This window comes from Macrotis lagotis, chromosome X (assembly GCF_037893015.1).
Source record: "Macrotis lagotis isolate mMagLag1 chromosome X, bilby.v1.9.chrom.fasta, whole genome shotgun sequence".
NCBI lineage: Eukaryota > Metazoa > Chordata > Mammalia > Peramelemorphia > Peramelidae > Macrotis > Macrotis lagotis.
In genome coordinates this window covers 472,799,963-472,823,676 of record NC_133666.1, presented here as the reverse complement: position 1 = coordinate 472,823,676, position 23,714 = coordinate 472,799,963, and the positions used below count along the sequence as shown (strand labels likewise).

General features: G+C 34.7%; 1 protein-coding gene across 3 annotated transcripts in view; it reads right to left on the bottom strand.

The window, feature by feature from the left end:
* Nucleotides 1-2,327: 2,327 nt before the first annotated feature.
* RNMT (RNA guanine-7 methyltransferase) overlaps nucleotides 2,328-23,714 on the bottom strand; it is a 40,847-nt gene continuing 19,460 nt past the window's right edge. For all 3 annotated transcript variants that reach the window (XM_074204273.1, XM_074204275.1, XM_074204274.1), the window contains exons 7-11: nucleotides 21,124-21,288; nucleotides 15,440-15,557; nucleotides 5,393-5,494; nucleotides 4,520-4,553; nucleotides 2,328-2,913 (exon numbers count right to left, since the gene is read on the bottom strand). In XM_074204273.1, coding sequence (XP_074060374.1) covers nucleotides 2,876-2,913; nucleotides 4,520-4,553; nucleotides 5,393-5,494; nucleotides 15,440-15,557; nucleotides 21,124-21,288 — 457 coding nt within the window. In that variant the 3' untranslated portion in view covers nucleotides 2,328-2,875. The remainder of the gene's footprint in view (nucleotides 2,914-4,519; nucleotides 4,554-5,392; nucleotides 5,495-15,439; nucleotides 15,558-21,123; nucleotides 21,289-23,714) is intronic.

Below are 23,714 nucleotides of genomic sequence, written 5' to 3'. Positions count from 1 at the left end.
AACCTTTGGAATTTAACTGGAAATTAATAACAGACCACATCTTTGCCATTTCACCACTGATCGAAAGACAAAACTTAGATCTCAACATTATTTGTTGCTTATTAAAAATAAACAAAAAACGCATTTAAGAGAGTATAACAAAATGCTAACTTACAGGACGTTTTTTAAACAAAGGATTCCTCCTTCACGCATCAAAGTCATTCAAGAGACATAACAACCCTATTCAATGACCCTCTATAATATATACCAGACCACACAGAAAAAAAAAAGATTCAAGCTTGTTAAAGTTAGTTTGCTTCTGAGATGGAGAAGAACCAAGGTCAATCTCAAAAGTAGCTCATCATAGAATTTACAACATAATAAAACAGATTTAAATTAACAAAATGCAAGAAATCAGATAAATATTGGAAACATCAAAAACTAAGAGTGTCTATCTTATCCACATCCATCCAGTCGTTTGCATGACTTTTCAAATGCTTTTTAAAATTATTTTTTAAGTTGTTGAAGGCAATAGGGTTAAGTGGCTTGTCCAAGGTCATACAGCTAGGTAATTATTAAGTGTCTGAGGACGGATTTGAACTCAGGTACTCCTGACTCCAGGGCTGGTGCTCTATCCACTGTTAAGAGTTTTTTCTGCTATTCAGATCAAATTAATTGACCTACCAATCACTCACAAATATCTAATTTAGCCTTGTAAGAAGTGAAATCTATTAAAGGTATGTATACAATGCTACATGCAAACTAAAGAACCATGTTTGACTATTTCAGGTGCTCACAATAACGTGACATTTTATTATTCAATCTTCATGGCCCATATTTATTTATACCTGGGGTACATTTACAAGTATTTTTAGAAAATCTTAAGTCTCAATACCATTACCAACAATTATAATACATTAAAATCTGAGACAAGGCATGAGAGAGAATTAAGAAAATAAGCATTCCACCAAAATTCCAGAATTATGTGAGAAATATCTGTAAAGTAGAAAGAAAATGAAATCAGGATTCCTCACATTTACTAACCCTGTCTTGCCATGAGAAATTTTCTCTCTTAGGTCCAGTTTCCTCAACTATAAAAATGGGAATATTTCTTACCCTGCATGCTCCACAGGATTGTTGCAAAGAAATCACCTTGTGAACATTAAAGTACCATAGAAATGTGTTATTATTATTGATAGTTGAATTCAGAATTGAAAGCAGTTCTGATATTTGGAGGTTATAGAAGAGATTGCATTTTTTACAGACAACTACCAATAGAGATTTTGATTTCTCATGCAACAAACATTAACTTAGTCATCAGAGATTTTTCTTGGTTATTAGTGTTTTATTCACCAAATAAAAACAAGGGTAATTCATTCAAAGTATTGTTGTTATAGAGCCCACAAGAAAAATCTCCCCAAGTACTAAGTTATATATTTTTAATCTTACTATACATGTGATTACATAGTTAAAGAAAAGGCAAATAACCTATGGAAGAGTATCTGTTAAGTACCTGAAGTCTTCAATAGTATTTCACTACCCTGTAATTCTTTTTGACATACTCCCTTTCCTCCTCTATTCTTACTCCTTTGTCCTTTGTCTTTGTTGTCACTAGGTTTGACATGGACAACACTGATGGTGATGCCTAGAATACTCCTGGACAAAAAGGGCACTACTAATCTATACTACTACTTAACAACACACTTCACTAAGCATCAACCTAATGTCTAACTACTGACTTTATGAATATAAACTGCTGGAGTAATCTCAGTTATAAGGAAACATTCAATAAAAAGAATTTGCAGGTTAATGTGCCAAATGAGATTTTTTTTGGTGAGAAAAATGAATATTACAACTTGAATCCACATAAGGCTTACTAGTCCAATACAGTAGCCAAATACAATCTTTACAAATAATGATGTATTAGAAGGTATTAATGTTTCAGCATAATCACGTGTCTGATGTCAATAAGGGGAATCTACAACCCATTATATGAAACAGCTTATAATTTTATATTTCTGATGATGAAACATTTTAGATGGCAGCACGTATTTCTCATTTAAAAGGAAAAGAGAAAAGCTGCAAACATTACTTTAGAAAACAAATCCTAAAACAATTCTATACTATGTATCTTAAAAAACTTCTATTTTGCGAAGGACATTAAACTAAGCAAACTCTACTACTTGTACTATTTAAACGATTGTATACTAGTAGTAGTAGTAGGCTACTATTTATATGAAATATTTTAACAAATGTCTAAATAAGTTGCCTAGAATTTTAAATGTTCTAAAATAAGTCATATGGAAACTATCTTTCCAAAACATTCAGAACACCAACATTCAAAACTGTACAGAATGAAAAACCATTTAATGATGAAACAACATAAGACTACACATAAGCAAGCACAAATATGTGCATGCACAAACTTACAACTCGGAATTCTTGCCCCACATACTACAGTCTCAAAATTTAATACTGTAAACATACATTACTTAACAAAATGGGAGCATCCTGATAATGGCACAGCTGCCTTCATAACAAGTTGTACTATAACATAATTTTGAAAGCTCTCAGAGCAGTGAAAAGTTAAACAGGATCTTCCCCCATGACCATTTCTGAAAGCAAATTGTTTTAAGGAGATGGATGTCCAAGGTCATTTTTTCATATACACAAATACACGCAAATTTATCTCTCAATGAGAAGCTGTAGAGCAGACACATGTGTTTGCCCTAGTTCTTGGCAAGGTCCTACATGTTCCTTTCCATTTTTTTTAAAAGGAAGAAAAAAATAAAAAAGAAAGACAAAGATTAAAACAAAGCTGCTAGGATTGATTGTGAATCCTCCACATCTGGATAGGTGGGATAAGCTACTCTTCTTGACTAAATCAGTTTTATGCTCATGGCTGCTTTTCAAATGCAAAAACCAAGTAAATACCTAAAAAAAAAAAAAAGAAAGAAAAGAAAAATTTTAGACTTGATATTTTACTCCAAAAGAAAATAAGAACAACTGCAGTACACAATATAAAGTTTGGCTAAAATTCCTCTACTCTCAGAGTTTTGAAAAAGGTAGGAAAGAGAGAAACCTTAAATATCCTCAACTATTTTCTTATTCACTAAGTCTACTTCAATTCAAGCTTAAGTGAATAAATACCCACTTTAGGTGTTCACATGGATTATTTGTACCCAATCCGTGGTAGAGCATTTTGAGCTCATGTGGACTTGACCAGCTACAGTCAGATACATTGCAATTTGTCTCAAACATAGTGAAGTTATTTTGGTCTTCTTCGATAACTAAGGACAAGAACCAACCAACCAAGTAAATAAATAATCACCAATTGCAAAATTTGTACACACACACACACACACACACACACACACACACACAGTAATCTATGGTAGAATTGGTTCATTATTTTAAAGACTCCAAAAAAAAAAGACACAAGATAGTTTTCAAATGAAATGTCAAAACCAGAAAAAAAAAGCACTTCATGCCTAGTCTAATGTGAAGTTACTAAGAGGATATATTCATACATATAAAATTTCCCAAGTAGTAGAATACCTCCACAATAAATCCAATAGGCAGTGACACTAAAATTGCATTTAAAATAAAAACTGAAACAATAATTTGCACAAATGAAAAAGTCTTGTGATATTCCTTAGAGGGAAATGTCATCACTTTCTGTATCACTAGCAAAACACCAGAATAAGCTAAAATTGGTTTGATGGTCACAACTGACAATTTCTGAAAGAGATTAAATATTTTGATCCTTATTTTAAGACAAATGTAGAGTTAATATGCTTCAAAGGCACTTAATCTTAACTGAGCAAATACATTAAAGAATTCTTTAAGTGACTGTCCACTCTTTTTGGTACTCCAAATCCATGAAACAAGAAACTTTTGCTTCTTCCTTGCATCCTTAGAAGCAGAATGTTGTGTCCAGCACATTACACAGTGCTTTATAAATGTCTGTTGACTGATTAATGGAATAAGAAGTTGCTAAAAGAGTCCCAGTTTAGGTGCAAGCTAAAGCTAAAGAATCAATAGTTTCACATTGAAGGAAAGAATTGAAGATGAGTTTTAGGCTACATCTATAAACCTGAAAATACAGCTATGTATTTTCAGTCAAGGCATGAAATAAGTCTTATAAACAATAGTTTGGACTTTCAATGCTGGTATATATCCATATACACACCCACACACACACCCTGATTTTATTACAAAGTCCTCACTGAGGTCAGTGGAGGAAAGGACAATGTAACTAGATCACAGTCACAGTTTAATCTATACCCAGATTTATTTGCCCTCACTTGTGTTTTGAGGAAGCATAGTTTGGAGGGTGAGGGATACAAATGGGATAGACAATGAGAAAGGATTAAAAAGAGGTTCAGATGCATAAAAGCTGGCATTCAGAAAAGTGAAAATAAAACACATGCACAAGAGCAAAATTTATCTCTGCAATTTCTCAACAGCATATGAACTTCTTAAACTTATCAGATCCAAACATTGAAAGACATTCTGTGTTCACATTGATGCTACTTACTTGTAGCTTCCCATTCAGATTTACTTAAGGTCCCCTAAATTTAAATTTAAAGAGAGAAGAGAAGTTATAAAAGCTCAATACGAAATCATACATAGCTTTATAAGAATTTGTCATTGTTTATAACTCAAACATTTTAAACATTAAATGAAATCTAAGTTTATAAAGATGAAAAAATGCAGGTTCAACCATCAGTATAAACTAATCGGTACAAATTACAAATTTTAAAGGGTGCCTATGAGTACATGTCCATGCAGAGTCTCAAGTTTTTTAAGTTCAGTTTTAAACTAAAAATTACTAACACATACATTTAATATAATAAATAGCACCTCTTCAATTATAACAAAATTTTTCTTTAATCTTAACAAATACATAAAATTTATCAGTACAATTAATGATAACAACATATCTCTTAAAAGATAATACATTCAGAAATCTAATAATGGATATAAATCCTTAATCTAACACTTTTGCTGAGAGAAAAAGGAGAAAGGAATGTGCTAAAATAACACCAAAGACTGAGTTTTTGTTCTCTCTTGCAATACAGAAAACCAAAGCACTTTTGGTACTAACCAAACATCACATCTTCCTTCCTAATCTCTTAAAACTTCTCATTCCATACTCTGCTTCTGCATCTATATAGCTGTCTTTGGGGAGGGGAAGTGATTATTGGTCCTGTACAGAGAAGTAAATATAGGTGAAGCACGGTGCCTCTGTAGTATATATCACAAGGAATAGTTTTTAAAAAAAAGTCTAAGAGAGAAATGATTAAAGTGCTAGAAAAATGGAATGAACAGCTCTAAATAAATTATCTTAAATTTCAATATATTTACTTTATCTAACACCTAACATAGTTTTTTTAAAGAAAGTACTTACCAAAGGTAATCTAACTTGACTATTTTTCATATATTTTGCAGCATGTTCATAATCACCCAAATTCCCGGAGGCAAGCTTAGAATTCTCATTTGCTGGATACGGCTAAAAAAAAAATTAAACTCTTGATTTTCCTGATATCAATGCCTACTATTAAATCAACAAATACTAGACATTCTCTCAGGAGTAAAAGAAATACAAACTAAAACAACTTTGAGCTAGAAATGAAAAAACAATAATTAAGTCAATGTTGATGAAATTATGAGAGACACAATGGTGACTGTCTCTACTATTGGGGGAACTGTTCAAAATGAGTAAAAATTTTTACATGCTTACTCTGTATAAGGAGTAAGTACTAAGGATATAAATAAGAAAAAGACAGTCCCTGTTCTCAAGGAGCTTACAACTTTATATTGGGGGAAAACAAAAAAAAAAAAAAAAAACACACAAAAGGAAATTGAAAAGAATGGAGGGAGAGAAAGGGAGAAGGTCTCTGGTTCAGGGGCATAATGATGGTGAAGTTAATTCCAAAGAATAAAGCTACTGGGAAATAAAAGAATTAGCTGGATTGACTTCTAAAGGCATTTTTTGGCCCCCATCTTCCAGCCCTCTAACCCTAAAGATATTTTTCTTTTTTAATCATATTGTAATACAATCGAACCTGAATGATTATGCAAACAAAGTCATTAAGGAATTAAACTTTATACCACTTGATCTGAAAAAGTTCAACAGACATCATGTGTACATATACAACGCACTGTTACTCTAGAAATCTGCAAAAGAAAAAAAAATACCGAGCCAACAAAATTCTGAGTATAACTCATTTATTAGCAAAGCTAGCAACTGCCAACAAATAGGATCCAAGGCTCCTCAAGTGACCAAGGACACTCCTGACAATCAAGGTATTTCTTTTACAGTAAAGCAAGACAAACTATCAATAACATTGTGGGCATTACCAAGTTATAGTTAGAATCAAAGGTTGAGAACTTTGCGCAATCTGAAGATTTCTAAACAGCTTGGATTATCTGACATCAGCATTTCATAAGCAAATGTTAAGTGACTTACACAAAAGTGAACTAAGGAACTAAAACTGCAGGCGTAAGTAGAAAAATTCATGAGAAAACAAGCTTCTTGATTACATCTTAATGAAATAAAGTAGTTCATAAAAATTTAGTATCATAACATACAAACATATAAAATGTAAATAAAATATGAATAGCAGTACTCCTTTCTGTAGCAAAAGGCTAGAAATAAATCCTATATATGCTCAATGATGGTAGAATGGCTGAATACATCATGATTTATGAAATATTATTTAGATATAACAAATAACAAATATGAAGAGAAGATATAGGAAGACATTTCATGAACTATAAAAAATAGAATCAAAAGAACAAAACGCAATGACAAAAATAATGTAACAGTAACACTAAATCATAAAGGCTTATATAAATGTAAGCTAATACTATTAAGATTAAGAAAAACAGAAGTCAGTATTTAGATAAAGCATCCTGGCAGTAGTGCCAGTATATTATCTCGTGATTGGTGGTGATGATAGCATGCTAAAATTTCACCTTTTTTTGAATTTCTAAGTTTGCCTCACCAGAGGACTTGGGCAAAATCACACTGCTAGTAGGCAACTAAAAAAAAAAAAAATGCCAAGACTAAAATCCAAATTAAATTTTTATTCGTATTATACAATGCTAAGAAACAAAGGGGATGGGGGATGAAAGCAATGGCTCTGGAGTAAGGAAGTTCTAAATTCAAATTCAGCCTCACCAATTTACAGATGAGGATATCAGAGTGATCTAAAGTCATATTGACAATTGGCTGTAAATCTTTACTTATTAGAGAAATGCAAATTAAAGCATCTCTGAGGTACCACTTCACACCTCTCAGACTGACCAATATGACCAGAAAGGACAATGATCAATGTTGGAAGGGATGTGGGAAATCTGGCACACTAATACATTGTTGGTGGAACTGTGAACTCATCCAACCTTTCTGTAGAACAATCTGGAAGTACACCCAAAGGGCAAACAAAAATGTGCATACCCTTTGATTCAGCAATACCATTATTAGGTATATATATCCTGAAGAGATTATGAAAAAGGGATAAAAACATCACTTGTACAAAAATATTCATAGCAGCCCTGTTTGTGGTGGCAAAGAATGGGAAATCAAGTGAATGTCCATCAACTGGGGAATGGCTGAACAAATTGTGGTATATGTGTGTTATGGAAAACTACTGTTCTGTTAGAAACCAGGAGGAATGGGAATTCAGGGAAAGCTGGATGGATTTGCATGAAATGAGATGCTGAGTGAAATGGGCAGAAGCAGAATAACACTGTATACCCAAACAGCAACAATGGGGGTGGGGTGGTGGTGGTGAACAACACTTAATGGACTTGCTCATTCCATCAGTGTAAGGGTCAGGCACAATTTTGGGGTATCTGCAATGGAGAATACCATTTGTATTCAAAGAAAGAATTGTGGAGTTTAAACAAAGACCAAAGACTATTACCTTTAATTTAAAACAAAAAAAGTTATGTTATTATGTAATTTTGCTATCTCTTATACATTTTTTTCCCTTAAGGATATGATTTCTCTCTCATCACATTCAACTTAGATCAATGTATACCATGGAAACAATGTAAAGACTAAAAGACTGCCTTCTGTGGGGGGGGGAGGGGAGGGAGAATGGGGGGGGGGCATTGTAAAATTCAAAATAAATAAATAAATTTTTAAAAATTAAAAAAAAATTCAGCCTCACTCATTTTACTAGTGAGTGACCCTGGACAAATCACAACCCACATCTGTAAAATGGGAACACACTGGAGAAGTAAATAGCAAATCTTTGCCAAGAAAAATCCATGGACAAAAGTTCATAGGGTCATTAAGAATTGGACCTGATTGAACAACAAGAAAGGAAACTACAAATAAATAGCTTCAATAACACTTATGTGATTAACTCCAAAAAGCCTCATAAACTAATAAACATATTATAAGAAAATGGGATAGAGGCATAAGGCAATCAGAAAGATCAAAGAAAAGCAATTCAATATTTGAGAGATGTTAATGAATTAGAAGCCAGAAGATACTAACTAAACTAAATATAAATTCTCACAATCTTCAGAAAGGTATAAGATCACTGAGTTGATTTAAAAGAAATTTTAAAAACAAATAAATTGGATTCTGCAAATTTTAAAATGGGAGTAAAATGAAATCCTGAAACATTAACAAAGGAAAGTTCCAACTTTTCCTTTCATAAACTATCTTTAAGTTTTTAATATTAAAATATGGATGACTAAATTATAAATTAATTTGACTAATCTTTTTTCGGCTATTGACATTTCAAATAGCCACCTTAGTCAACATTATCTTTGGAATTCTTCCTATAATTTCTTCACTATTCTAGTCAAAGGTTATTTCCTTGATTCAATATCCTTTTCTCTAATCTCTTCTTCATCCTCATTCTACTTAGCTATACTTTCCCCCCTTTCTTCTTATAGGTACACTTGAGAAAAGCATACTTGTGCCTAACTGAAGAATCTGAAAAAAAAGGTCAGACTGGAGACGAACATAAGAGAAGACTGATTTAGAGTTCTTTGTTTACTGCCTTCCTGTCATAAATAAATCTATATGGGTACGGGCAACAAATGTGAATTGGTAAGAAGTCAAGTCATTATAAATGGTACAAATGTAGATGCATGAATATAAGTATGAACATATATGTTTATTAGCACAAAGTCTTAAAATTATTTCTGTGCCTAAACAAGTGAAAAAATACTTTACAAAGCAATCATTACTATCCCCATATTGACTAGAAAAAACCTAAAAATAAAAAATAGAGCAAAACAATATCAAAATGATAACAAAAGATAACTTGATACTACAGAGGCAAAAGAATGCTTTTAGCTTACATATACTTTACATAATTATAAGTTACTATTTTGCTTAAAATTGGCTGAAAATAAGTATTTACTCCTTTTAGAAAAAAATGCTCTTTTTTCCCATTTATTAGTTCACATTTTTAATAAACGCAATGGTTAAAGAACACAATGACTACCTCTGTAAAGGAATACAAGGAAAAGAAAATTCAGTCAATGATGACTATTTCTGAAGTACGGATTATGAATTCATAATAGCTCAAACAAATGCTTCTTTTTCCTATTAAAAAAATTAAAACAAAAAACCAACCCTATTCCCCACAGGGTTTCTGTGAGGAAAGAACTTTGCAAACTCTGATTTTAATCAAAATTAAAATCAAGCCTTGAAGGTCCCTCCAGGGAATTAATCATCATGGAGATATCACATAGATGTAGTACTCATTCCTCAGTAGTAGTGTTAGGATTAGGACTCTGTTGCTGATTGTAGGGCTAGAAGGTAGAGCAAAAACTTCCTCAAAAACCCTCCACTTGAGACTGCAGAGCTCTGTCCTCTGCCTCTGGAACAGGACTCTGGGGCTCTGACCACATTCAGATCCTGATCCCAGTCTAGGCCCCCCCACAGAAGAGCAGCCCCACCCCCACATCAGCCCCTTGGCAGAGGGGGGCGCTTATGGTCATTCACAGACCAGGAGGGAGTACAGAGGCTCACACACTGAGACCCTTGTGGGAGTGTCCCAAAAGCTCAAGAAACACCCCAAACTAGGCCCAGGCTGGGAAAATGAGCAAGCAGAGAAACAAAAAGAAGACTATTGAGAAATATTTTGTAAATGAGCCCAAGAAGGACCAAAATACTCAGTCTGAAGATGAGAAAGCAAAAGCTCCTGCATCTAAAGACTCCAAGAAAAACAGAAATTGGGCTCAGGCTATGACAGAGCTCAAAAAAGACTTTGAAAATCAAATGAGGGAGTTGGAAGAAAAACTGGGAAAAGAAAGGAGAGAGATGCAGGAAAAACATGAAAATGAAGTCAGCAGCTTAGTCAAGGAAATCCAAAAAAAAATGCTGAAGAAAACAGCATGCTAAAAACCAGCTTAGGTCAAATGGATAGAACAGTTCAAAAAGTTATTGAGGAGAAGAATGCTTTAAAAAGCAAAATTGGCCAGATGGAAAAAGAGATAAGAAGGAAAAAGAGATAAGAAAACTCTCTGAGGAGAACAAATCCTTCAGACAAAGAATAGAATTCAGGGAGATTGATGAATTTAACAGAAATCAGGAATCAATACTTCAAAACCAAAAAAATGAAAACTTAGAGGAAAATGTGAAATATCTCATTGCAAAAACAAATGATATGGAAAACAGACTTAGGAAAAATAATTTAAAAATTATTGGAATACCTGAAAGTCATGATCAGGAAAAGAGCCTTGACATCATTTTCAAAGAATTACTACAGGAAAATTGCCCTGATATTCTAGAAGCAGAGGGCAAAATAGAAATGGAGAGAATCCACCGATCCCCCAGAGAAAGAGATCCCAAAAAACCAACCCCTAGGAATATTATAGCCAAGTTCCAGAACTCCCAAGTCAAAGAGAAAATATTACAAGCAGCCAGAAGGACACAGTTCAAATATCATGGAGCTGCAGTCAGGATCACACAGGACTTAGCAGCAGCTACACTGGAAGCTCGTAGGGCTTGGAATACAATATACCGGAAGGCAAGAGAGCTTAGAATGCAGCCAAGAATGAACTACCCAGCAAGGCTGAATGTCCTCTTCCAGGGAAAAAGATGGACTTTCAATGAACCAGGGGAATTTCAAAGGTTCCTTTTGGAATGGCCAGAGCTGAACAGAAAGTTTGATCTTCAGATACAGGACTCAGGTGAAGCATGGAGATTGGAGGAGAGGGGGGAAATATGAGGGACATAATAAGGATGAACTGCATGTATTCCTGCATAGAAAAATGACACTAATAATACTCATATGAACCTTCTCAGTTAATAGAGCTTTTATAGTTGAAGCACAGGAGAAAGCTGAATTCGAAGATAAAATATGGTGTAAAAATGTAGTCAATAGAAAGAAAGGGAAATGGAAGTGGAGAAAGAAAAAGGAGAGGGGGAATAGTCCAAGATATTTCACATAAGGTTTTTTTATTACAATGAGCTATTGCAATGATATGGAAGGGGGGAGGCAAGGGGGAATGAGGGAAACTTTGCTCTCATCAGAGATGGCTAGGAGAGGAAACAGCAAATATACTCAATGGGGTATAGACATCTGGAGTAAGAAGGAGTGGGGAGCAGGGGGAAGGGGTGGGAATGTGAACAAAGGAGGAGAGGATGGACCATGGGGGGAGAGTGGCCAGATATAACACATTTTCTTTCTTACTTCTTGCAAGGGGCTGGGAATGGAAGGCCACAGGGCCAGGTGGATTCTGGGCCCAAGGGGTGGTATGGGGGCTCAGGGCTTCTTGGCCCCAGAACCAGTGATCTGTCTGCTGTGCCACTCAGCAACCCTACAGCAGAGTCATAGTGAAAGGAGAGAGAAAATAGAGTACATGGTAGTGGAGAAATAAGAAAGCAGGGAGTTGCGATCAGCAATGGCAAAGGTGGAAAAATATGGAAATAACTTTTGTGATGGACTTATCATAAAGAATGAGATCCACCTATGACAAAGTTGTTGGTGTTGGAACAAAGACTCAAGCACATTTTTTGTTACGATTATTTGGGGGAGGGTGCAGGGCAAGTAGGGCTGGATGGCCTGCCTGGGGCCACATAGCGGGGTGATCTTTGGGTGTCTGGGGCTGTATTTGGACCCAGGTGCTCCTGGCTCAAGGGCCAATGCTCTGTCTGCCACCCAGCCACCCCTACTATTATTACTATTTTATTTTATTTTGGGTCTTTTTTTTCTTTCTTTTTTTTTTTTTTGGTTTTTGCAGGGCAGTGGGGATCAGGTGGCTTGAATGTCACTCGGCTGGGTTATTGTTGGGTTTACGAGGCTGGATGTGAACTTGGGTGCTCGTGGCTCCAGGGCTGTTGCTTCATCCATTGAGCCACCTGGCCATACCTACAATTATTACTATTATTATTTTTTTATTTTAATTTTTTTCCTCTCCCCTTTACTTTTTTCGCCCAAACAAGTCTATCTATATTCATGGGGGAGGAGGGGTATTTTGTTTACTTGTAAACAAGAATATTTTATTAATGTAAAAAAAATTTGTACAAAATGAGAATAAAAAGATAAATTTAAGAAAAACCCTCCACTTAAAGAGGGCTCAGAAGCCTAGCCAACTCTTCATTTGCTATCATCTAGCTCCCAAACCAGGTAGCTTTTCTCCCTCCTTTTCCCAACTTCCTTTTGGGTGTTCTTTTCCCACTATGAGATTGCAAGTTCCTAGAGAGTAAGGGACTGTCTTTCTTATTAGTAACCCCAGCACATAGCACAGTGCCTGGCACTTAATGATTATCTCACTGGATTTCCTACTTATGTCAATGATACCATCTCAATGGTAGAGAATAAAAGAACTCAATATTTTAGATATGTTTGACTAGTCAATATTAAATCAAAGTGAAAAGGGGCAAAGAAAAAAAATCAGAAAACAGTTTTCATGTATATTTTCTAAAAATTGCATAGGTTTACCACAACCAATTAAAAATTTTAAATGGTATACAACTCCTTCTCTTGGTTAAGTCAAGGAGAGGAAAAAGATGTCCTACTTCTATTTAGTTTGGAGATAAAAAGAAAAAGATATGTGATTTCCTTATTTGTCATTTACCGAAGAAGAAATAGAAAGCAGCATGCCCAACAATAGATAATGTTTAGCTTTTGGTGAATTCAAAAAATATAATCCCTGTTAAGGACATAGAAATAACAATTGGGGCGGCTAGGTGGTGTAGTGGATAAAGCACCAGCCTTGGGGTCAAGGAGTACCCGGGTTCAAATCCAGTCTCAGACACTTAATAATTACCTAGTTGTGTGGTCTTGGGCAAGCCACTTAACCTAACCATTTGCCTTGCAAAAACCTAAGGAAAAAAAAACAATTGAAAAAATCATACTATTTTATGCAGTGACATTAATCGATAGATAAAATAGTAGAACAAATAAAATTCGTTTTTAGTAAATTTCAATAGTTAGTAAGAAAGCAATTAAAAATATGAGAAAAGAAAAAAATGTTAGTTTTAAATTTGCTCTCCTTACCAGTCTAAGTTATTAAAATACCCAAAGGATTTCAATTTTAAGATGGTCCAAAAGATGCACTAAGAAAATAGCATAATACAATTAATTAGCCAATAAATATTTATTAGGTGTCTACTAAGGCTATACACTAAGTGCTGGAGATACAAAGAAAGTGGAAAAATAGTCAATTTCTCAAGAAGTTCATAGTCTAATGAGGGACACAATATACACAAACTCTATCAGGAAAAACTAAATCAACAGAAGGAAGGCACTAAAATTAAGCAAGGATTGGAAAAGATTTTCTGGAAGGAAGGAAGAAAGGAAGGAAGCAGAGGAGTAAGGAGAGCATTCCAGGATTAGGAAATGAGCAGCAAAAATGCCTTGACTTAGGAAATGTAGTGTCTTGTTTGAGGACTACAAAGGTTATCAATGCCACTAGACTGCAGAGTACATGCTAGATATAAGGTATTATTAAAGTATTGGAGAGATAGAGGGGGGCAGCCAGGTTATGAAGGGATCTGAATGTTGGATGATTTTTTATTGGTCCTGGAGATGAAAAGGAACCACTGGAATTTATTGAGAGAAAAGACAGAGAAACCGGGAGGTGATTTCAACAGTTCATGCCCAATGTGACAAGAGCTTGCCCAGGGTGATGGCAGTGTCAGAGGAGAGAAAATGGCTTATGTGAAAGACATAATGAAGGTAAAGGAGAAAAGAAAGCTTATTCAAGAGATAGTATGAAGAAAAATTTGATAGGACTTGACAATTGATTGAATATCAAGGAGGACATCTAGGTTGTAAGACTGAGGGAGTGAAAAAAAAATAGCGATGCCCTTGATAGTAAGGGGGGGTAATTAGAAAGTGGGGAGGATTTTGGGAGAAAAGATAATGAATTCTGTTCCGGACATGCTAGATACATTACAGGATATTCAGTTCAAAGTGTCCAATAAGCAGTTGAAGATGTTGAAACTATAAGTCTATAGAGAAATTAGGGCTGGAATCATCAGCAAAGTACATCTAGGAATCATCAGGAAAGAGACGATCAGCTCTAAATCTATGGCAGCTGATCATGTGAAATAGTAAAGAAGAAGAAAAAAGGAGGATCCAGGACAGAGTTTTGGGAAATACCCAGGATTAGGTCTGACCTGATAAAGTTTGTCCTTCACTCTCGAAGAAGACTATGACATCAAAGAGATGATGCCATGACAAGTCTATGAACTGGAATTTAGTAAGGGGGTGCTGTGCTAAGTCACCAGTCATACTTTCTTTGCCAGAGACATTTAGATCTAGTGGCCAAATATGAATCAGGACCACTGGAGAGGACTCTGGATGAGAGACAATCAGGGTTAAGTAACTAGGTCTAACCACTTAGTTTGACCTAGATGAAGTTACAGCAAAGGAGAATGAGAAAAAGTTGGACAGATAGGAAGAGAGTAGTGTTGCAAAAATCTAGTGAGAAGATGGTCAACAGTATTAAAAGATGAAATCAAGAAAGAAAAGGAATAAGAAAAGGATATCAGATTTGGCAGTTAAAAGAGTGCTGGTTTCATTTGAATGAGGTTGGAAGTCAGCCTGTAGAGTAGTGGGTCAAAATGACAATGAAGGCCCATTTAAAATTATTATCTCACATAAATTTGCACTAAATTAAATTAGCAGTTTTGTGATTTACCCCTCTCCCCCTCCCCCCCCAGTTTTGCTTAGTAGAACATGGGCAGAGTCAAAGGCAGGAGGTGATGGGAGTTATCCAAAACAAGTATTGGCAGGGTAAAATCAGTGACAGGATAAGAGAACAAGACATGACAAAAGATGACAGTGCAGAATTGAAATGTTCTAAAAAGAAGTCAAGATGGGAAGGAGGTGGAGAGTGCAGCCAATGCAGTTAGCCAGAGATTACTGTGAAGAATGAATGTACAAACGGAAAACACTTCAAAAATGAAAATCTAACTGATATAACTTGGGAAAGAAGCAACAATATCAAATGTTTTCAAAACACTCACCTCTAATGCCTGCATTCGCTTTAGGAGTACTTTATTTTCAACATTCTTGATCTTTTCTTCATAGAATTCCAAAAATGTCTTTTTGTAAACTAGTTTCATGTTATACTTCTTTGCCATTCTGTTAAAAAAAAATTGATAGCACTGTAAAAACAGACAGATTTTGAATAATTTGTACTTCTTTCTATGTCACAGTGACATCTTCTGGTTTCAAATAAAATAACCATTCTCCCTAGAAATGACTGATACAAAATGTGTTCATTCTCAGTAAGTCCTAAAATGTACTTGGGAGATACACAAGTATAGAGTATAAACTCTATCCTTAAGGATATCACATTGTAGTACACACAGCATTTAAAACAGGAAATAGCACTCCTCTTACAAATTTATAAAATACTTTGTCTAGCCTGTTTTATATTTGATGCCTAGAAATAGAAAAGAAACTAGAAAAGGCCACCATGGAAACAATTAAGGAAATGTGAGAGTTTGAACATAAAGAGACAAACTAGGCCATGAAAAAAAGATGAAATTGTATTACTTGAAGTTCAGTGAAACAGTTTGAAAAATAAAAATACTTTTTTCAGAAAAGTAGCAGAATGATGGCACTCATTAATCACCATAAGGGATTAAAATAGTAATGTTTTCTTTTTCTTTTTGGTTTTGCAAGACAATGGGATTAAGTGACTTTTGCCCAAGGTCACACAGGAAATTATTAAGTGTCTGAAGCTGGATTTGAATTCCAGTCCTTCTGACTCCAGAGCTGGTGCTCTAATCCACTACATCACCAGCTGCCCCAATAGGAGTATTTTCAAAAAAAAACTTCATTAAATAGATTCTAAAATTTATAATGAGCTATCATGTTATAAGTCAGTCTTGTCAATAAACAACAGAAATGAGAGTTTTGACTCAGATTAGATATTAACTGAAAAATTCATTTCCTTTCCCCTAATTTCTACAAGTCAAAGAATTTTCAGATGAGAAATAATTTTTTTTAACTTTTGCAATGTTTAATTAAATTGTTAAATAGCTTCCACCCTATGCATGGCATTTTCTTAAATCTTTTTTGGGCGAGAGGGGGGAAAAGATTGGGTCTCCCCACCTAACCCATGCTGGAAATGCCAACAGTCACTCACAGGAGGCCTATACCACTACTGACATACATTGCAAAGGGAGTTTTGACCTACTTTGTTTCTGTCTTGAGCCAGATTGACGATTCTTTGATCCAAAGACTCAACATACTGATGCCGAACATACTGTAGACACTTAAATGGTAAAGCCCATGCTGTTCAGAAATCCCAAGCTCAATTATCTACTACCTTCAGCCTCCTTCGTAGCAGAGACTACATACTTGTGCCAACTGGCATGGCATTTACAATTTCTTCCCATTAGCAGGGAGAGGCAGTTAATAAAAACAAGTGTTCAGGTAGCGGCCCCCCCCCAATCAAAGCATGATCTATTTAAATGTGAAACTTATCCAATATACAGTATGCTTATAACTTTCCTTGTGCTAATGAGGATTTCAACAAAGATATTTACAAAATAACTAAAGAGCATATAATTTTTACTTACAGAAATGTTACTTAAAATTATGTACATCATTATTTTATAAGCCACTTTAAATTACAAATAAAAATACAACAGGCAAAAATCAAAAATGACACTATTAAATATAATTATTCTTCATATAAGAAAACCAACAAACCAAAAAGGTACTGAATGTTTCAAAAAACTGGAAGTAGTGAAACTTAGAACTCTACTGTAAGATTGGAATTCTAAAATTAAGAAGGTATATACTAGAGTTCATTTTTGCATGACATCACAGGGATCTCCAATGCTTAGCTTGAGCTTTACTGATAGATCCAAGACTTACCTGATATACCTCCTCCAAGTTAGCTGCCTTCACCATTCACCACCCCCTCCATGATTTACTTGAATTCCATCAATGAGAGGAAGACAGTCCACATAAATGCCCTCTTTCTCCTACATTAGCACTTTATAGTTATCCCTTATTCCCCACATGCTACTTCCAAGCTCTCCCTCTATCACTATCATTCAGTAATGTTTTCCTCTGAAGTTCATTCAATCCACATTGATTAGATCTGGTGGTTGCCTCTAGGACACTTTTTCCTTCTTTAGGAAGTACAGTCTCTCTCCTCTCCATCAAAACCTTCCTACTTTTGTGATAAGGGACTTCAAAATATACAATGAGACTCCTCCCACCTGTTACACAGAGAGATACTTAAGACTCCTGATCTTACTATCCTGTTAATGAACTATGAAATTCCTTTTTCCAATCATAATCTCTTCTCATTCCACCTTTATTTCTGCCTTACAATAACCTAAATCTGTTCTTTATCCTAACTGCAAACTGCTCAGTTCTTTCCCCAAGCATCATCATCTGTATTGGCTACACTTACCTCCTTCCCCATCTTGACCTCTTCTTGGACCAGTTCAATTCTATACTGCTGTTTTCTCTCAACTTCCTTGACTCCTTATCCTATCACAATCTTGCCCTAACATGTCTCAGCTCTGGATCACTCCCCATCATTCTTTCTTTGCTTCTTATTCTGCTGAACAAGGCAGGGAGTAATCACAAAACCCTACTTTTTTGACTGGGTCTATTACAAATTTGTTATATAATAATTTCAACTAAGTCCTTAACAAAGCAAGGCAATTCTTTTATACTTCCCTAATGAAGTCACTCTCCCATTCACAATGATGTCTTTCCTAAATCATATCATTATTCTTCAAAATTGGCATAGTTCCTTTGTTATATATTTTACCAAAAAAAGTATGCCATTCACAAAGGAATTTTTCTACAGGCACACAATTCCTATCTTCTCCAGCAGATCTCCTACTTTTATCTTAAGTTTCATGACAGTGCTCTCTTCTGGTTTTCCTACCTGTCTTGATTCATTCATTCCCTTTCCTTTATTGGATCCTAATTCAGGTTACAATCACTAACCATGAGTGTGTCCCAGGTCCTCTTTTCTTTTCTTTTCTTTTCCTTTGTCTCTTAATTTGCTTTATTGATCTCATCAGCTCCCAAGGTTTCAATTAACATCTTCAAGTGGATGATTCTCATATCTGCTCAACCCTATCACCTGATCTCCAATCTTATACCTAAAACTGTCTATTAGAAATCTTAAACTAGATACCTTATAGATAATCTTAAAAATCAATGTCCAAACAAAATTCATTATATTTTCCCCTTCTCACTTCTGCCTATTCCCCTGTTATTGTCAAGAATACCATTCATCCAGATTAGAGGGGAAATTGTAAAACTCAGAAATAAATAAACAAATAAATAAATGAAATCTTTCTTGAGTTAAAAAAAATACCATCATCCTCCAAAGTTACCTACACTCACACCCTAAATGTCATTCTTAACTACTCACTTTCTTTCATCCTTCCATCGCCAAGTCCTATAGATTTTACCTTCATAATGAGTATGTTCCCTCTCTCCTGATACTGTTGGCACCCTAGTGCAGGTTCTTACCACCTCACACCTAAGTTATTGAAACAGATTTATCCTGCCTCAAATCTTTTCCCATTTCAAACCATCCTTTGCTTAGTTGTCAAAGTGAACTTGCTGGAAACATTAATCTGACCTTGTTATTGTTCTGCTCAAAGTCCAAATAGAATTCTTTGTTTGACTTTTAAAGCTCTTCATAACCTAAGCCCCTCCATCTTTCCACATTCTCTAGATAGATAACACACACTAGATAGCCATCCAGTGACATCGGCTTCCTTGATATTCTCTATCCAAAAAACTGTTTTTACTAACTCAAGGCATTTTTCATTTTTACTGGCAGACCCATCACATCTAGAATCCTCTACCTCTTCATCCCCATCATCTTTGATCTTGGGTCTCCATCCACTCTGAGTTTAAGTTCTAAATTCAGCCTTTTCCAGGTCTCCTTAGTCTTAGTGCCTTCTTTTTGGGATCATCTCCAATTTATAATATGTGTGTGTGTGTGTGTGTGCTTACATATGTAAGGGAATACATACAGAAATATGAATATATATATACACACATGGTATATATCTCATTTGCGCTCCAATTTATCATCTTGTTATACACAGTTGTTTTTATATTGCTATCCCCATTAGACTACAAAATCCTTGGGAACAGGGACTGGGTATGGGTTGTTTGGGGTTTTTTGCCTTTCTCTGTATCTCCTGCACTTTATCATATTGGCACTTAATAAATGCCTGGTAGCTTAATGTGATATCAGGCTATGAGCAAAATTCTTGCATGATGAAATATTGCTCTTCCTCATAAAAACAAAATAAGAAAAAATCAGGATCTCTATTCTATTAATATTAGTTTTTCTAGTTAAATCATAATTTCATGAGATATTTTACTAGAGTAAGCAGCACAAAGCACAACCAAGCCAAATTCAAACTAACATACTTCCTATGACTTTGGAAATAAGACTACATTCTTAATATCTCCCAGGGATACTTTTAGCTATCTTTAATAGCAACCCTTTTTTTTAAATGAGAATAGCTAGCATTTAAATAAATAGTGCTTTAATTATGCAAACTGCTGGACAAATCTTTACTCATTTTATCCTCAAAACAATCCTGGTAGTTAATACTTTTATTATAGACAAGGAAACTGAGGCAAGATCAAGTGGCACGCACAGGGTCATTTACCTAATAAGTGTCTAAGGCTGAATTTTAAATCGTATCTTCCCAACTTCAGGCCCTGTTGCTCTACTCACAGCGCACCAGTTCCCTCTATCTAGTTTCTCAACCATCTACTATGCAAGCTAAGTGGATACCCTTTCTGTTATATTACCTTTATTGAAACACTCTCAAATGATTTTTCCAATCCAATATCCTACCTAAAGATTGAGTCATCCTTCATACTACTATCAAACTATTCTTCTTCATGGTATAGATTATATTGCTCCCCTAATTCTCTACTGCCTACTATATAAAATTTAAATTTCTTCTTCTGATCTTCAAGCTCCTCTCCTCTTATTGCCTCCTAACCTGGCTATATTCTTTCTTTCAAACCTTAATTCATACATTCCCTCTTCCACTATGCCACACTCCAATTCAATGAGTTGCCAAACCATCAACTAGTACTCTGCTATCTAGTATGACTTTATTCATTCCATTTCCATTGTCTAAAATAACACTTGTTTCCAATATGCCCTTTAAAAAGTTCAAGCCCATCACAAAAATTAACTACTTAATGAAACCTTCATTGACTTCCCTGGTCAGAAATGATCCTCTTTCTTTAAATTCATACTTGTCTGTCTGTGATGTCTTTATCATAGTCTCATCAGAACTACAGTTACTATATAGCATGAAATATAAGATAAATTGTGTGATATTCTCCTTGCTAAATTATAAGCTTCATGGAACACAATTTAATTATTTTGTATATTCCCAAGCACATAGAACAGTTTTTTGTCACAATATAGGCAACTGATAAATGGCTGCTGAATTTTAGGAAGCCAAAGAAAATCAAAAAAGCAAGACATCATAAATCTGATAACAACCAGTATTGTATAAATAGTTATTCTGCTTTTTTGTAAGGCTACAGTCCTCATTGGAGTCCCACACTATTTTTTCCAACACTGGCTGAATACAATAGTACTGTTACACATACACCCCCTACCCACATAAAGCAGTAAGAGAACTGAAAAGATAAATTATGAAATGCTTACTCAATCAGTAAAGGAAAATAAACCAAAAATTCTGGAACATCCACAACACCTTCCAAATTGAAATGATATTTGCATCCAAATAAAGGATATTCTCCCTTCTTCTGAAACCTTACAGTATAGACTTCATTCCCAAATGATTCTGTTTCTGATGCCTCAAGGCGTTTTCTATAAGTATCAAAAAGAAGAAAAATTAGATTAACAAATTTATTCTAAACATTCTCCTGAAAATATTGAATCTGACAAAAAGCTAACAATTTGATCAGTTCTGCAATGTTGGTTTTGAGTTTTCAGAAAGCAATGCAACTGAACACTAACTATTAAAAATATTAGAGCAAAGGTAATACTCCAGATCCAAATGGCTTTAATCTCTCTTATATTTCAGCTACAGGTAGAATGTCACTAAACCTCCAGTTCAGTACATAAATACTCTGTATAAATAGGGAGGTCATAAAAGTTTTTTAGTTCAGTATTTGAAATTTTGAGTCACAGAAACAACATAATAATTAGAAGATAAATTGGGCTGTGAAATAAGGTCACAAAATTAAATAACCCACAGTAAGAAAAAACATGCTCAGAAAAGCTGTTTAGTAAGGGGGAAAAAAGCTCTAAAAATAAGAAGACCTGGGTTCAAAATCTTTGCTCTGATATTACCAGTGCTGATGTGGGAATCAATCAACAAAGTTCCTACTATGTGCCAGGTTTGGGAGATACAAAGTACAAAGAAACATTCAATTCAAAATGAACTTATGTTCTAAAAGACACAACTTTCCTGGACCTCTGCTTCTCATCTATAAAATGAGAGAGCAGAACTAGATGGCATCTGACGTCCATCATCTTCAGTCCTACATCTACCATCCCTACAAAAAAATTAAGTGACCTTCTCAAAAATATAGTTATCAAGTGATAGAAGAGTTAAAACCAAGTCTTTCTGACTCTAAGTCCAGTCAATTGTCCATTCTACCATAACTGTTCATGAACTAACAAATATGGGTAAATAAAAACAACATGTATTCATGGGAACTCACAAAGCAACTTACAAACAGGAAATTTAAGAAAATTTGACACCATTTATCACCAACTTTCAAAACACTTAAAATTTTACCTTCACTGAATTCTTACCATGTAAATTTAATTGCTACAAATATTTTCTAAATCTTCTTTTTCCCAATAAATGAGAGCAAAAAAACAAGAGCAACAGAGAGATGAAAGGAAATACAGAGAAAAATAATCAAGTGAAATGAGGCTGAAGACCATCAGCAGGAGAACAAAGCATAAAGCAGGTTAAGTTCAGTTTTACTGGGTATGCTGTTTTTCACTTTAAGAGGTAATCGTTAAAGCATATATATATATCATTCAGACTGTGGCTCTTCTGTATCCAAATTCTTTTTTCTGTTTGCTTGCATATTTTTTTCTTTGAACTAGAAGCTCTGTATTTTAGCTACAAGGTTGTTGGGGGTTTCTTTCAGAAGATGACAGGTAGGTCCTTTCTATTTCCATTTTGCCCCTTGATTCTAAAATGTCTAGGCAGTTCATGTTTTTATAATTATCATTATTTATTTATTAATACTTTGCTTTTCTAAATTTTGAGACCCAGATTCTCTCTCCCTCTCATCCTCAATCCTATAATTGAGAAGGCAATCAATATATCCATTATAAATATGAAATCATGTAAAAACATATCTATATAGTCATATCACAAAAATTAAAATGAGAAAATTACACTACAATTTGTACTCAGAATTCAACAATTCTCTCATTTGAAATAGTATTTTTTCATCAGGAATTCTCTGAAACTGTCTTGAATGACTGTGCTGATCAGAGTGGCCAAGGCTTTCATAGCTGATTATCATTATACTATTGCTATTATGCACAATGATCTCCCAGTTCTTCTCACTTCACTTTGCATTAGTTCACATAGGTCTTGCCACAATACTATTCCATTCATAACACTATTCCATTACAATCATCATCACAATTTGTTCAGCTATTCCCCAATTGATGAGCATCTCAATTTTTACCTCTTTGTTAACACCAGAAGAGATGCTATAAATACTTTTATACATACTGGTCCTTTCCCTTTCTCTTTGATAACTTTAGGACAGAACCTAGTTGTGGTATTTCTGGGTCAAAGAGCATGCAGTTTTACAGACCTTTGATCATACCTTCAAATTGCTCTCCAGAATGTCTGGATCAGTTCAAAACTCCATGAATAGTTGATTAACATAATTATTTTTCCTCATGACCTGAAACACTTGTCATTTCTGATAGGTGTGAGGTGGTACCTCATTGTTGTTTAAATTTGCTTTTCTCCCATCAAAAAGTGATTTAGAGCCTTCTTTCTATAGGTTGCTTTGTTGACTGTCATCTAAAGATTTAATCTGAAGTGTCATTTTAAAGTTTTTGAGAGAATTCAAGATCCTAGTCTAGTCTATAGTCTGTGATATTGACTTCTAGGTAGTTGTCTTTTAAAATTTCTTAAAATATCACATCTGGTTTATTTCTTTAGCCCTGGCTTACAGACAGTCCAATAGTCTTTAACAACACTGAGATAATCAACTATGATGGAAGCAGCTCCTCTCAGCAGTTCAGAG